The following is a 13130-nucleotide window of genomic DNA, read 5'->3' as shown; positions in this document are numbered from 1 at the left end:
CCAGAAACAATTTTTTTTTTTTTGTCCGAATGTTATGATACAATGTCCTACCTGCCTGTTAGCATGTGTATTTTCATACCTCTGTGCACCTGCTTGCACAGAAATCACACGTCATCAGCGCGTTTCATGCTATAGCAGAGTTAGACAGACGTCAGTCACTGAGCACCGCAACCGAAACAGCAGCCGCCTTTTACAGTTCTTGTAAGGCCTTTTACTTGTAAGGATTCGTAAAACGCATCGTGCAGGCCAAACCGTAAGGCCTAGAGACTTGAAACCTGGCCAGATGGTAGGCCTCAATTTGGGGACAACCTATCAGAGTATGACCCCGATTGGCCCATAGGTGGCGCTACAGCAACCAAAAGTACAAAATCGCTCATAACTCTTAGACCGTTTGACCATTTGTCTTACACCACTGTGATCCCTGGCTCAAGGTGGACAAAATGGCTATCTCCAAATTCTGTAACAAATTCTGTAAATTCTGGCTGTAACAGGGTCATTTAGAAAAGGGGTGTGGCAAAATACACTAAAAAGCCTATAAATCCCAAATGAAAACTCAGAACTTCACAAAAATTGGTGAGCATATGTAACATAACATCATTAACAAGCATGCAAAATTTTATGGAGATCGGACGATAGATGGCGCTATAACTGTTAAACAGCTTTAAAACCATGTATTTCCTATGGTACATTGCCTGTATTGGCTGTAAATGGTCTTTTCCATCTATTATGTCAGTGGTTACATGCTTGCTAAATAAAACTTAATAACTTCTGATGCTTTTGTGCTTAAAGGCCTTAAAGGCTTGAACCCCGATAAATGCTGCTTGCAGCTTTAATTATTAATTGTAATGTTATGTGCTTTGAGACATGAGGTAGTATAACGCCATCTCTCGTGATTCTTTTGTTTGCTCTCTGCTGAACATGTTCATGTGTTTTGAAGACGTTCTGAAGGGAGGGTGGGGTTATGCTTTCAAAGCTAGCTCGCTATTGCTAGCCTCTCAGAAAATTGCCTACCCTGCCTTTAACAGAGTCGATCAGGTAGTCCGAGCTGGTGTTAATGAGTGGATGCGGGGACTAATTTTCATATTCATGAGTCTGGATTTTACAAGGAAAAAAATTCAAAATGACATATTTCAACTATCAAAGATGAGTTCAAGGGATAAAATTGACTGCAGGGGGGACGGCAAGTTATTTAACCATTCTATTGTATTTCAGTTATTGTATTTTTTTTTCAGATTTTTAAAAGTGTTAATTATTTGTTGATCATTTATTATTGCTAGAAAATGAAGTTAAACACTTCCTTTTAAGCATTGTATCCTTTTCATTAAACGTTAATCATCAAACATTATACCACTCACTTTTAATTCATTTCAAGCAGCAAGTTCAAAGATTCAAAAAGACTTTATTGCAAGTGTACAATATAAACAATGAGGAGACATTGTTACAGTTGAATGTCCATCAGAGAAGGTGTTCTGAGCAAACAGAGACAGATGAAAGAAAACTACACGGAAAAAAGCATTTTAAATGTCAACCATTTATCTTGTCATATTTCCTCTTTCAGCGAGTAGGGGTGAAAATCACTATAAGCATTAGTTTGAAAATCAAACGTCCAGTGTTGCTTTTCTACTTTTGTTCAAGGATCAATTCAAGACAGTTTGGAGTTGATCATTACCTGAAACAACAATTTGCTGTTTTATATTGTAGGGGATTGTTTTAAAGCATAAAAAAGGCCAAAAGTGCAATCAATATATAACATGTTCCATCACAGAATAAATAGTTCAGCACAGAGCAGATGATGCCAATCTGACTGACAACAGAAACTTTTGCTTTAAGTACTTTAAAAAATGAATATCGCTGACTAATCATTTTTTTCTGATGGAAGTTTACATGATCACTATGTGCAAGTCAGACATGGGAAAGAGAAATCTAATGTCTCTGAATAACACAAATTTCAATACAATGTGAGAGACAATACTGGCGTTTGCTTTAATACACTGACATAATTCGAGTGAATGGTACAAAATAGCAAAAGATTAAAATGCTAGAATAATATTACAGTATTTCAAATAAATAAAAAGAATCAAAAAACACACTATAGGGATAATTGCTTTGACGTAAGAAAAGAAAAAAATCAAGAGCTCACTCACCAGTAGTTTAATTGATGTAAGCTCAGCTTCACACACCAAAAAAAAAAAATAAAGATTCTAATTGATCTGAACCCACTGGTAAATCATGCAAGGATATGAATCCAAAACTGTATTATACAGTAGATTTATGGTTAAATTGTCACCAGTTCTGCATGATTGGCACATGCATTTTATTCCACTTTTGGCTGCATTAGTGATGGCAACAACTTGAAGAGGGAAACAAGAGAAACAGTCGATGCTATGGGACCCTCTTTACATATTCCAAATGTGCAAATATTAGAGCAGTATTGATTCTGAATCTTCATCGCTAATATTACAGCTGAACGTTGAAACATATTCCTGACAGACATCCACATTCTAATAACATCAGTTTTGCAGTGAAAAAAAAACACCTACAAAATTACATTACTGAATCTACAAAAAAGTATTTACAAAATACAAAAGGAATGATTTGATAGAGTAAACCTTGAATAAACCACTATTCCATTTTTGTGGAAATGGAAACACAAATTTATGTGACTCGGGAACAAGAAGTTGCGGGTAAGACGCATTGAATCAGTCCGCACAGATGCTCGCGTGGAGCTCGTGTGCATTGGCAGGAAAAAAAACTGGGAAAGTCTTAATACAAAACACACCATTGTCTAACCAAACCTGTAATACTTGTGGAGGTAAATGCATATCTGTTAGAACTCAAGGGATGTTTGCATGAGGAAACCTGATCGTAAAATAGCACAAACGCGCATGTTGCACGAGAACAAGAACATCACAATCCAAGACAATGGCATAGATACAAATAAACATGCTTGTGACTGGCTTTGGTTGCTGGTTACCCACCCAAAAACACTGTTCCATGAACAGAGATCCAAACAGGACAAACCACAGTCGGATTTGGACAGGGCTTTTGGTGACTTCTAATGTGCCACATGGCAACACTGTAAATGTTGAAGGGATAGTTCACTGAACAGTTTAAATTGTCATCTACTAACTTCCATCTGTCCAAAACCATATAATATTTTTGTTCCAAGAATGTCCAAGGCAAGCTGCTTTTTTCCCATACAGTGAAAGTGAATGTGAACTGGGACTGCCAAGCTGCAAAAAAGCACCATAAAAGTATCCGAAAAATAGTCTATTTGACTTGTTCCCTATATTCTGTGTGGCAGAACAGACTACAGATGCAAGATGTTATTGGCGCTCAAATGTGATTGTCACGTTACAAGAGCGATTATGATACAACAAGTTTAAATACGTGGACGCACCAATGAATAGCATTTTGGCAACACTTAAATCAAAGTGCTGTCACGCACCTTTAAATGCTGTATTTGAATATGCACAAACCGTGAATAAGATTTGAGAGTTACAATGGAGTGAGATTTTTTGGTGAATAGCAATTTACAAATTCAGAAGACTTCGATTCTACCACAAAAGTTATATAGACCGCTTTTATGATGCTTTTTGAAGCTTGACAGCCTCTGGCCACCATTTGCTTTCACTATATGGAAAAGAGCAGCTTGAACATTGTATTAAATTTCTCCTTTTGTATTCTATGGAAGAAACGAAAATCATACAGGTTTGGAATGACATGAGGGCGAGTAAATGATGACAATTGAAATGGTTCGCAGAATTACCCCCATAAACATCAAATGGCATGAACCACGAAGAGGTGAGAGGTTGAAGTATTTGGAAGAATTCTGAAGGCTTGTAAACTGTAGATTGGCGCTGTGTCCATGTCATTTAGCAGCCTAGCAGAATCGTTCGATTTTACGTTAAGGCCACCTGATTGTGGTATGACGTTTTTGCTAATGTGATCATAAATTGCACTTAGGTAAAGATATGCATTTGGTCTCGCTGCTTGATGAGTTCTGAAACGTTGGAATGTAACTCAATGAAAGTCTTAAGGATGTGACACGTTATTTTGTGTGACTGACGAACATCTGTATTTTTTTATTTATTTTTTTGTCCAAAAAGGTCCTATTGCTCTAGGAATATAAAAATGACATTAAAATGGCTTGACTATAAAACTGCCCAAACCATCAAACAGGTTTAGGACTTTAAAAAACAAAAAGTGATATTGTGTTATCGGGTGGACAAAGAGTCCTTTATCACACATTCATCTCCATATTTTCAAGGGATAGCTCACCAAATATGAAAAATCTGTCATCATTTGCTCACCCTCATGTCGTTCCAAACCTGTATGACTTTCTTTCCTCTTTGGAACATGAAAGAAGATATTTTGAAAAATGTTTCACCTGTTTTGTACATATAATGAAAGTGAATGGGGTCCAAAACAACAATGGACCGCACCAACCTTCATCGATTGGACACAAAAACACTGAAACACTCAAAATATCTTCTTTTGCGTTCCACAGAAAAAAGAAAGACATAAGGGTAAGAAAATGATAACAAAATGTTCATTTTTGGCTGAACCACCCCTCTTTTTCACTGGTGCGTACACAGGAATACTCAATGGCATACTGAATACACCTCATATATCTTACGTTCTGTCTGTCGTAGCTTAACTGTTTCTCAGTTACAAAAACAAAACAAAAAACAGGACAATCTGCATAATTTTGACATCAGAGCAAAGCTGAGACCTCTCTCCATGCTAATGGCTCAAAACAGCTGGTGCATAGGCAGTTCACACAGTGATTATGTGACGGAGTACTATTTAGTACAATAATAGCATGTCATTTGGTGGGCGAAACATTTGTTGTGTTTCTCTCTGCAGATTAGGGATCACCTGGATGTGAAGTATGAGTTTGGCCTTCCAGCCATTTCCTCATTAAAGGCTATTTTTTCTTGACCGCGGCCAGTTCTTTCTGAATGTCAGCGAATTTGGGGCGATTCTCAGGTTTGTACTCCCAACATCGCTGCATGATCCTGTACACCTCATCTGGACACTTCTGCGGGCAGGACATCCTGTAACCTACATTATACACAAGCAAACTTTCTGTGTCAGTGCTGATTATAAATCAATAATTGATGGATAATATGAAAGATTATTAAAAGGCAGTTACACTTTATTTTAAGGTGTCCGTGTTACAGTGTAATTATACTTTTAAGTACTGAGTAATAATAACTGCATGTACTTACTATAGTGTAAGGATCAGGAGTAGGGTTTGGTTTAGGGTTAGTAGCATGTAATTACGCAACTAATTTATAGTTATTAGTACAGTTGAATCAACGTTACATATGTAACAAGGACACTGAAAATAAAGTGTTACCTAAAAGGCTAACAGTGATTTTGTTACAGGTTTTGTTCAGAACATAATATAAGCATACTGTACTGCACACTGTACAGTACAGACTTTATAGTGTATACTGCAGTGCCTACTCAGTGTATGAAATAACATTATGCAACATATAACAATACACATTTCAAACTCTAGTTATCCACTGTCCAGTTATTTCAGAAACATTTTTATATAATTTAAGTTTTTTAACAATTATTAGTTAAAATATAATTTAATTAAAGGTGAAGTACGTAAAAAATTTTTTGCTAAAATACATTCTCTTAACCCAGTTTATTGTTCATTGACTACTATTAGAATGCCATTCATGGGTTCATCTTCCTCAAACATGTAAACACTGCGCCTCCCATCAGAACATTGAGGGCGCTCCACTCAGATCCAGCTTAACCTATAGAGTGCAACAGTCGGGTCCACAAGTCAGTGTTATTTCAGCTTATTTTTTTAAATAATTGTTTAACAACAGAATTCCTGGTTAAAAACTACATTACCCATGATGCTGTACAGAAAATGAGCTCTTTAGCTCCTCAAAACCTCAAATGACGCTTTCAAAGTACTTACATTTGTATTTGCGTGTGTGTGTGTATGTGTATATGTATATGTATATATATATATATATATCAATATTTGTAAATGAGTAGTTTTAGATTTCTCCATAGTTTTTAATTTGATTATGATGTTCGCAATGCTTCATGGGATTGTAGTTCTTGCCCTCACTAAAGCTGTTAAGTACACAGTCTTGTACCTTTGTCTTGTCCGATTTTCAAAAACATTTAGAACTCTTTAGAAAACATGCTAGCAATGTGCTAAATCATGACAGCCACATAAAACATGTTAGCAGTGTTATACGTTATAACATAGATTCATGTTAGAATCATGTTAGCAATGTTAAATCATGCTAGCAACATACACGCTAGCAATTAAATCATGCTACAGACATCCTAAAACATGTTAGCATTGTGACTGTATCGCCTTCAAAACCTTTAAGCTTTAAAACTACTATTCAAGCTTTTTAAAATTTTCAAACTTTCTGGTCAGGCTTTCTCAAACTAAAGTATGTGACAAAATGAATGAAAATAAAAACACTTCCGGTGTAGTGAAGTGCTGAGTGATGGGGTCCCAGCTTAGGACCCCAGTAGTATGCCTGATCTAAAGCTGTTCTCGTGATTTTTGATGTAATCAATCAAACCCCTTAATTCATGTAATAATCTTTTATTTTTATCCTAATTATTTAGTTAAAGTGAAAGAAATAGCATTTTTAGGTATGTTTTGCAACATTGTTAATTGTTAAGCAACAAGGCATAATATATATATTTTTTTATTACAAGCATCGTAATTAATTCTTAAACAGAATTATGCTTGTATCATATTTGTTATGATCATGATTGGAGAACGAAATGGCATATGTTCTGCTTGTGATTTAAATCTCAATCTAAAAATATTAAATCATCCAGCAGTGAAAATTGCCTTTTCGAATATCGTTATCTCTAATCATTTTGGATAGCTGTATGCTATGCTACTATGTAAGCTAACAAAAAAAAAAAACTAAGAACGAGAAATGTTTAATTTCACAATCTATAGCTTTGTTTATATACCAGTATATCAAACATAAGTTAAAAGACATTATTGGTCGTTATAACGTAGTTCGACGTATATAATAAAGTGATTTTGTCTGATTTGTAACCAGGCATTAAAGCGATTACCCATAAAATGTGCTTTAAACCAATCAGATTGCTTGAGTCCTTACTGTTTCCGGGTCCAAGCCTCGATTTGTTTGTAATGAGAATACTTTTACCTGTTGAGACACGCCTTCACAAACCCCTCAAGAGCTGTGATTGTGATGTTTGATTTGGGGGAGGCGCAACTCGCAAAAGGGGCGTTTGCAAGGTTGTTTGAAAATAGGATTTATTTTTCTAATTCCGTTAGTGTCGCAGAAACTACATACTTCACCTTTAATCAAATGTAAACCAAAAATGTACTATTTTAATAAATGTAAAAACATTTCAAATAAATGAAAAAGGTAAGAAAATTAAATCATTTAAAATAATAAATAAAATAAATTAAAATGTAAAAAATGTAATCTGGTTCATTGACTAAATATGGAATCCATTTAGTACCTTTTTCAACCTGTTCTCGAGCCTGCTGGTTGGTCATTCCCGGGTATGGACACACTCCTAGGCTAAATGTTTCCCACAGGAGGATCCCATAACTCCACACATCACTCTCTGAGCTGTATCTCCCTGTGGTTTAAACAACATGTCAATACAAATTCATAGCAACCAATTCACTCCAATTATGTTTGTAAAGAGAATCATTTCAGAGGCAGAATTAGCTTTAACCAACGGCAGCACAGACACCATGGGTGCTCTACCATAGTTCAGTGCTTCCGGTGCAGTCCACTTGATCGGGATCTGTTTCAGTCCTGATGAGGAGTAGATGCCATCGTCCTCCTGTCGGGACATCCCAAAATCGCTGATCTTCAGCACATTGTTCTCTCCCACAAGGCAGTTGCGAGCAGCCAGGTCTCTGCAAGATTTAGAGAAACTGTAATATCACATAATGAATTGCATGCTCTCTCAGCTCACAATCATGACTCTGATTGGACAATTCACATCTGCCAACAAAATAATCTACGGGAAAATTGGTCTCAACTGGTTTCAAATTCAAGTCAACTTCTGCCAAAAAAAACAGTTGTCGGGGACTGGAGTAAACAGTCTAGACAATTATACTGTGATTGCAGTTATGAACACCCCCAGTCTAGAAAAAGTGCCCAATGAGACCGTCCGCGGCCAAGTCAGGATCATTAGCCTTCTGCTGTCAGGACAGCTGGTGAGAATATCCACAGATTCTCATCTGTTTCACAAAACCTCAGTAACAAAGTGACAATGTTTAACTGCAGAACATGCAGCACTGTATGGGATATTGATTTCCACATCGCTCTTTCTATAAACTTCAAAACCTTGAAAATGATTGCAGAATTTAAAGTTTGAGGGACAGACATGGATACAGTACAAATACTTACTACAATATTACAAACAAGACGAGGGACAACAGATTTTATACTTGCACTCTTAATGTAATAAAAAAAACATTGAGGGAAACATGTTTTTAACTACATTCTTACTCTATTTTATGCTTTAATAAGCCACTGTTGCCAAGTACATTCGTGTGTAGTCAAAATGATAATTAAAAAAAAGTAGAAAACAGATATTATACATTGTAATAATATTTCACAATATTACTATTTTTACAGTGTTTTTGATCAAATAAACGCAGCCTTGCTGAGCATAAGAGACCTCTTTCAAAAACATAAAAAAAATATTACAGACCCCAAACTTTTGATCGATAGTGTACATCACCTACAACTACAGATACGCGTTATAATAAAAATAACTGTTTGACTGCTGCTGGAAACTAAATTTAGCAAGCTAACATCATTTTAGGACATTATGAGAGACTTTTTAGGGTATATTTACACGACAAGGATATAAAACAGCTTTTACTTTGCGTTTTTCGCATACAGACAACAAACATTGTCAAAACGTTCCCAGTTCACACAGATCCACAAAAACAACTAAAAACACTGTATTATGCTGCCAGGCCAGTAGTTGGCGATGTCACTTTGTAAAGAAACACTAAGTTTTTGTAGTTTAAACAGAGATAACGGTATCGTTTTCAAAAAACTTGCACTTTGAAACCATTTTCAGGCCCTAAAATACCGCTATCGTGTAAATGAACAGCCATAATAACGCATAAACGCATTCTGTTTTTAGATGAAAACGGTGTTGAGTAAACAGCCACTTAAAGACACTCTCCAGTCCAGACATTAAATAACTGCACTGTTGAGTATGGCACTGATTGAACATTGGCTGGGTACTCAAAAGTGATGAGTTTTCATATCACAACATTCAAAATCTTAAAGGAATAGGCCCTTTTTTTTTTTTTTTTAAGTCTACAAAAGCCGATCATTAGATTTGTAACGTCTCTCATACAAGGAAGATGATTCCATCTATTCTCTTCATCCCCAACCAGTGATTTAAGATTCTAGTCCACAGCCACATCTGTGCCTCTCGCTGGCATTTATGCTGAGCAGACATCCTCAGCTACACAACCATATTAGGTTGTCACATCCCAAAAATTGCCTTGCTGACATGAGATGGAGAAAGACAGTGGGGGGTAGCGGATGAGAGAGGGCTGATCTGACAGAAAGGTGCTCAAACCACCGTCGCCCCTAACATGATCACGTCTGATAGTAAATGGATTTTAGCAGGGAGCTGATAGAGCGCCCAGAGCTCATTTCTGAGCGACATGTATTCAGCCGGCTGGCTTCGGCCTCAAACAGCACAATTCACCAAAGCCCATTTCACAGTTTAAAAATCACCACCAGAAAGAAGCAAGACGAATTGGACAGGAAGGTGCCGCTAGGTCCTGATGTTTTAATGGGTGGCTGAGTTGTTCAGATAAAGAAAAAGTAAGGTACTCTTGGGTTACTGCTAGTTGGATGTTTTAAGAAGATATTACTAAATATAAATCATCAAATACTAAACTTACATTAGTTGACATATAGCCTTCATGGAATGATGTTAATACAACACAGTGAGCTGCTTTGCTGTTGCCATTATAGGTAGTTTCCTTCTAAAGTTGCGTTCACACTGCTAGCAACACGCAGCTACAACGTGACATGAACCATTCGTTTCAATGGAGAGCTGGCGATTTCCGGAGTCACGAGCGACATTGGCCATTGGTGACAGGATGTAGGCGTGTCCAGTGACGCAACAAAGTGAAGATATGTTTAACTTTATGCAAATGTATAGTGACTTTTGGGAGCAACAACCAATAGGAGTGAAGTCAGTGGAGCGCACGTGATCCGTCACTACATCCTGTAGTGGAGAGTGTCGCTGCAAGATGGAGTGATTATTTTCCTATAATTTGTGATATGTCTCCGTGTACATGCGGGTATACTCGCTGTGCTGAACCTGAATGGTTTCATGAACCCAGATTGACCGGTGCTTGCACTTTCGCTGCAGATAAATAGCCGCGGTAGCAAAGAGCACTCGCTGTTTCTCGTATATTCTTTAAAAATAAGCATTTTATGCACTGATTCCATTTATATTTAGTCTTTTCCCATACAAAATTTGTTTTAGCGGCAAGAAAACTGATTTGGTGTCTACAACATGGAATAACATCCGTGAACAGGGCTGCCAACTCATTAATGCTTGTTATTTAACCACTGTAACACCATCAAATACTACTGAAGTCGGAACCACCGCTGCTCTTCGTTTGGAAAACTGTGCTAAGGCGAGTCTGAGGGCAAAGTGAAGGGGAGGGAGAGGCAAAATCCATAGCTGGAGACTTTTGCCTGAGTATTTCACTAGGTCATCTCAACCAATCATCAAAGAGATCAAATTATGTAATGTAATCAGTTTGAACTGCTACCACTGATAATGTACACATACTTTCATTTCATATTCATGTGTATAATATATCCATATAAATATTAATTTTAAATTTCACTTAATCTAATCTGTCCAATTCAAAAGCCCTAAACTGAATGATAAATGTAGAGTATGTTGCGATGATAAATATGAAAATAAACATAATTTGGTAATATGTATTTTTATCTTATTTAACCTGTAATCATGATAGTTGACTTGTAACTGTCACGTCTAACACACTACACACCCGCGAACAGATGCATACAAACACACCTGCTTTGGACTGGAATCTGTCTTTAAGATGATGAAATACCCTAGTAAGTCCACTTCTTAGTGCACGTACGGTCGAAAGGAACCCATCCCTCAACTGAGCGTGTCAGATAAGAGAGACATTAAAAATGTATAGAGCAGGGAGGCATGAGGACTAGAAATGGAAACCCCTGGGCTAAAGCAATCAGCTTCACTAAATGGTCGAATGTGCTCGTTTAACACAGATATTATCTCTTTATTGAGACTTTTGTGAGTGAAATCATTTTATTGCTGTATAAGTGTCATTTTCTTTTAATTGTCTGTCTAAAAGTGACCAAAAAAAGCCATTTTAAAGCAGTTAACCAAAAAATTTTAATTCTTGGTAGGGGATCCCCAGAATATTACAATTTAGTGTGCCTCATGTCCGTAGCAAGCTATGAGGTCAGAGGTTACATTTTTCAGAATGAGTTCATATAATAAAGTTCTCTTAATGACTAGTAGTAAAAGTAGTCGTTCAGAACATAGAGAGCGTACCCAAAATGTAGAACGGCAAAGAGGTTCCGACAAAATACATAGATTCCCAACTCCACCCAACTCACTAATTTTCAAACCCTGGTTACAGCCATGTTGTGCCTCCTCTATTTTAAAACCCACCAGACGCCACTGCTACTAATAATTGGAGATACATAAAAAGTAAAACATCCAGATACGGTAATGAGAAACAGGAGCAATTGTTCATGAAAAATTCACAAAAATTGTCCTAAAAACAGACCGGTTTGGTTATGTAAAATATCGTATATAATATTGTTTACATTCTTTTATTTTTAACCGGACAAGTTTTTGTTTGGATAAAGTGTATCATTATTAAATCTGAAGCTTTTCAGTTTTTCTTACCTGTGTATGCAGTTCTTTAGCTCCAGGTACGCCATTCCTCCAGCAGCGTCTAAAGCAAACTTTACCAGTTGCTTTGTCTTAAGGTCCTCCTTTTTCTTTCTTAAGAATGATAAAAAGTCCCCACCTATTGAAAAATGGCAAAGTAAATGAGCTACAGATGTGCAATAAATTAAAAGAGACACCAACATCCCAAACAAGTATTCGACAACTTTTAACGAGAATGGGTTTCAGTGGCTAATGGCTGAGACGAAGATCCAGTTTACTGACCTGTTACAAGTTCCATTACTATGTAAATGGGCTGCCGTTGGGTACAGACGCCTATTAACTTCACAATGTTCGGGTGATCATATTGCTTCAGGATCCTAGAGGTGGAGAAAGCATAAATGAATATGGACATGACCACATTAATTCATCACTCATTATTATTTTTAGGAGAATGTGAACGAAGTGAAGTTTGAAGAATGAGCAAGTATGACGTAAAGCAGTGTGAATGTGTCTTCACCTGGCTTCTGAGAGGAACTTTATCTTGAGGTCTTGTGGTAGATCTTCCTTACAAGTTTTCACGGCCACTGGGGTTTTATCTCGCAGCGTTCCTTTAAAAACCTCACCAAAATTTCCCTAAAAACAACATTTGTCCAAAAGCACTTAGCATCTTATTTCATATCAAATATAAAAAAAAGTTTCATATAAAATATAAAAAGGTTTTTCTAGACATGCACCGTAACATGGCTTTCTGGACATACACCATATTAGTAGTACTAGCGATGGGTAACTTTAGACAACTAAATATCCAACACACTACTAGTTTTGTGTTTGTTTTGCTGTCATTTTTTAACAGACCTGTCAACCTTATTAATTGTGAATATATGTAATTTTGCACAAGGTCCTACCCTAAAAATCCTTGCTTCATAAAAGGGTTAGTTCACCAAAAAATGAAAATGCTGTAATCAATTACTCACCCTCAAGTTGTTTAAAACCCGTAAGACTTTCGTTCATCTTTGGAACACAAATGAAGATATTTTTGATGAAATCTAAGAGCTTTTTGTCCCTCCATTGACAGCTATGCAACTACTACTTTGACGCTTCAAAAAGTTCATAAAGAGATCGTAAAATGAATCCATATGAATTGAGCGGTTTAGTCCAAATTGAGAAAAGATTGAATT

At 36.6% G+C, this 13130-nt stretch overlaps 1 protein-coding gene across 3 annotated transcripts in view; it reads right to left on the bottom strand.

Annotated features, from left to right (window-relative positions):
* Positions 1–1381: 1381 nt before the first annotated feature.
* The window catches only part of fer (fer (fps/fes related) tyrosine kinase), a 39192-nt gene continuing 27443 nt past the window's right edge, over positions 1382–13130 (bottom strand). For all 3 annotated transcript variants that reach the window (XM_079870742.1, XM_079870741.1, XM_079870743.1), the window contains 6 exons: positions 12470–12585; positions 12235–12329; positions 11968–12091; positions 7761–7915; positions 7507–7629; positions 1382–5067 (listed from right to left, as the gene is read on the bottom strand). In XM_079870742.1, the coding sequence (XP_079726868.1) occupies positions 4931–5067; positions 7507–7629; positions 7761–7915; positions 11968–12091; positions 12235–12329; positions 12470–12585 (750 nt within the window). In that variant the 3' untranslated portion in view covers positions 1382–4930. The remainder of the gene's footprint in view (positions 5068–7506; positions 7630–7760; positions 7916–11967; positions 12092–12234; positions 12330–12469; positions 12586–13130) is intronic.

Source organism: Squalius cephalus (assembly GCF_949319135.1).
Source record: "Squalius cephalus genome assembly, chromosome: 5".
Lineage (NCBI taxonomy): Eukaryota > Metazoa > Chordata > Actinopteri > Cypriniformes > Leuciscidae > Squalius > Squalius cephalus.
This window is presented reverse-complemented; position numbering and strand designations above follow the sequence as displayed.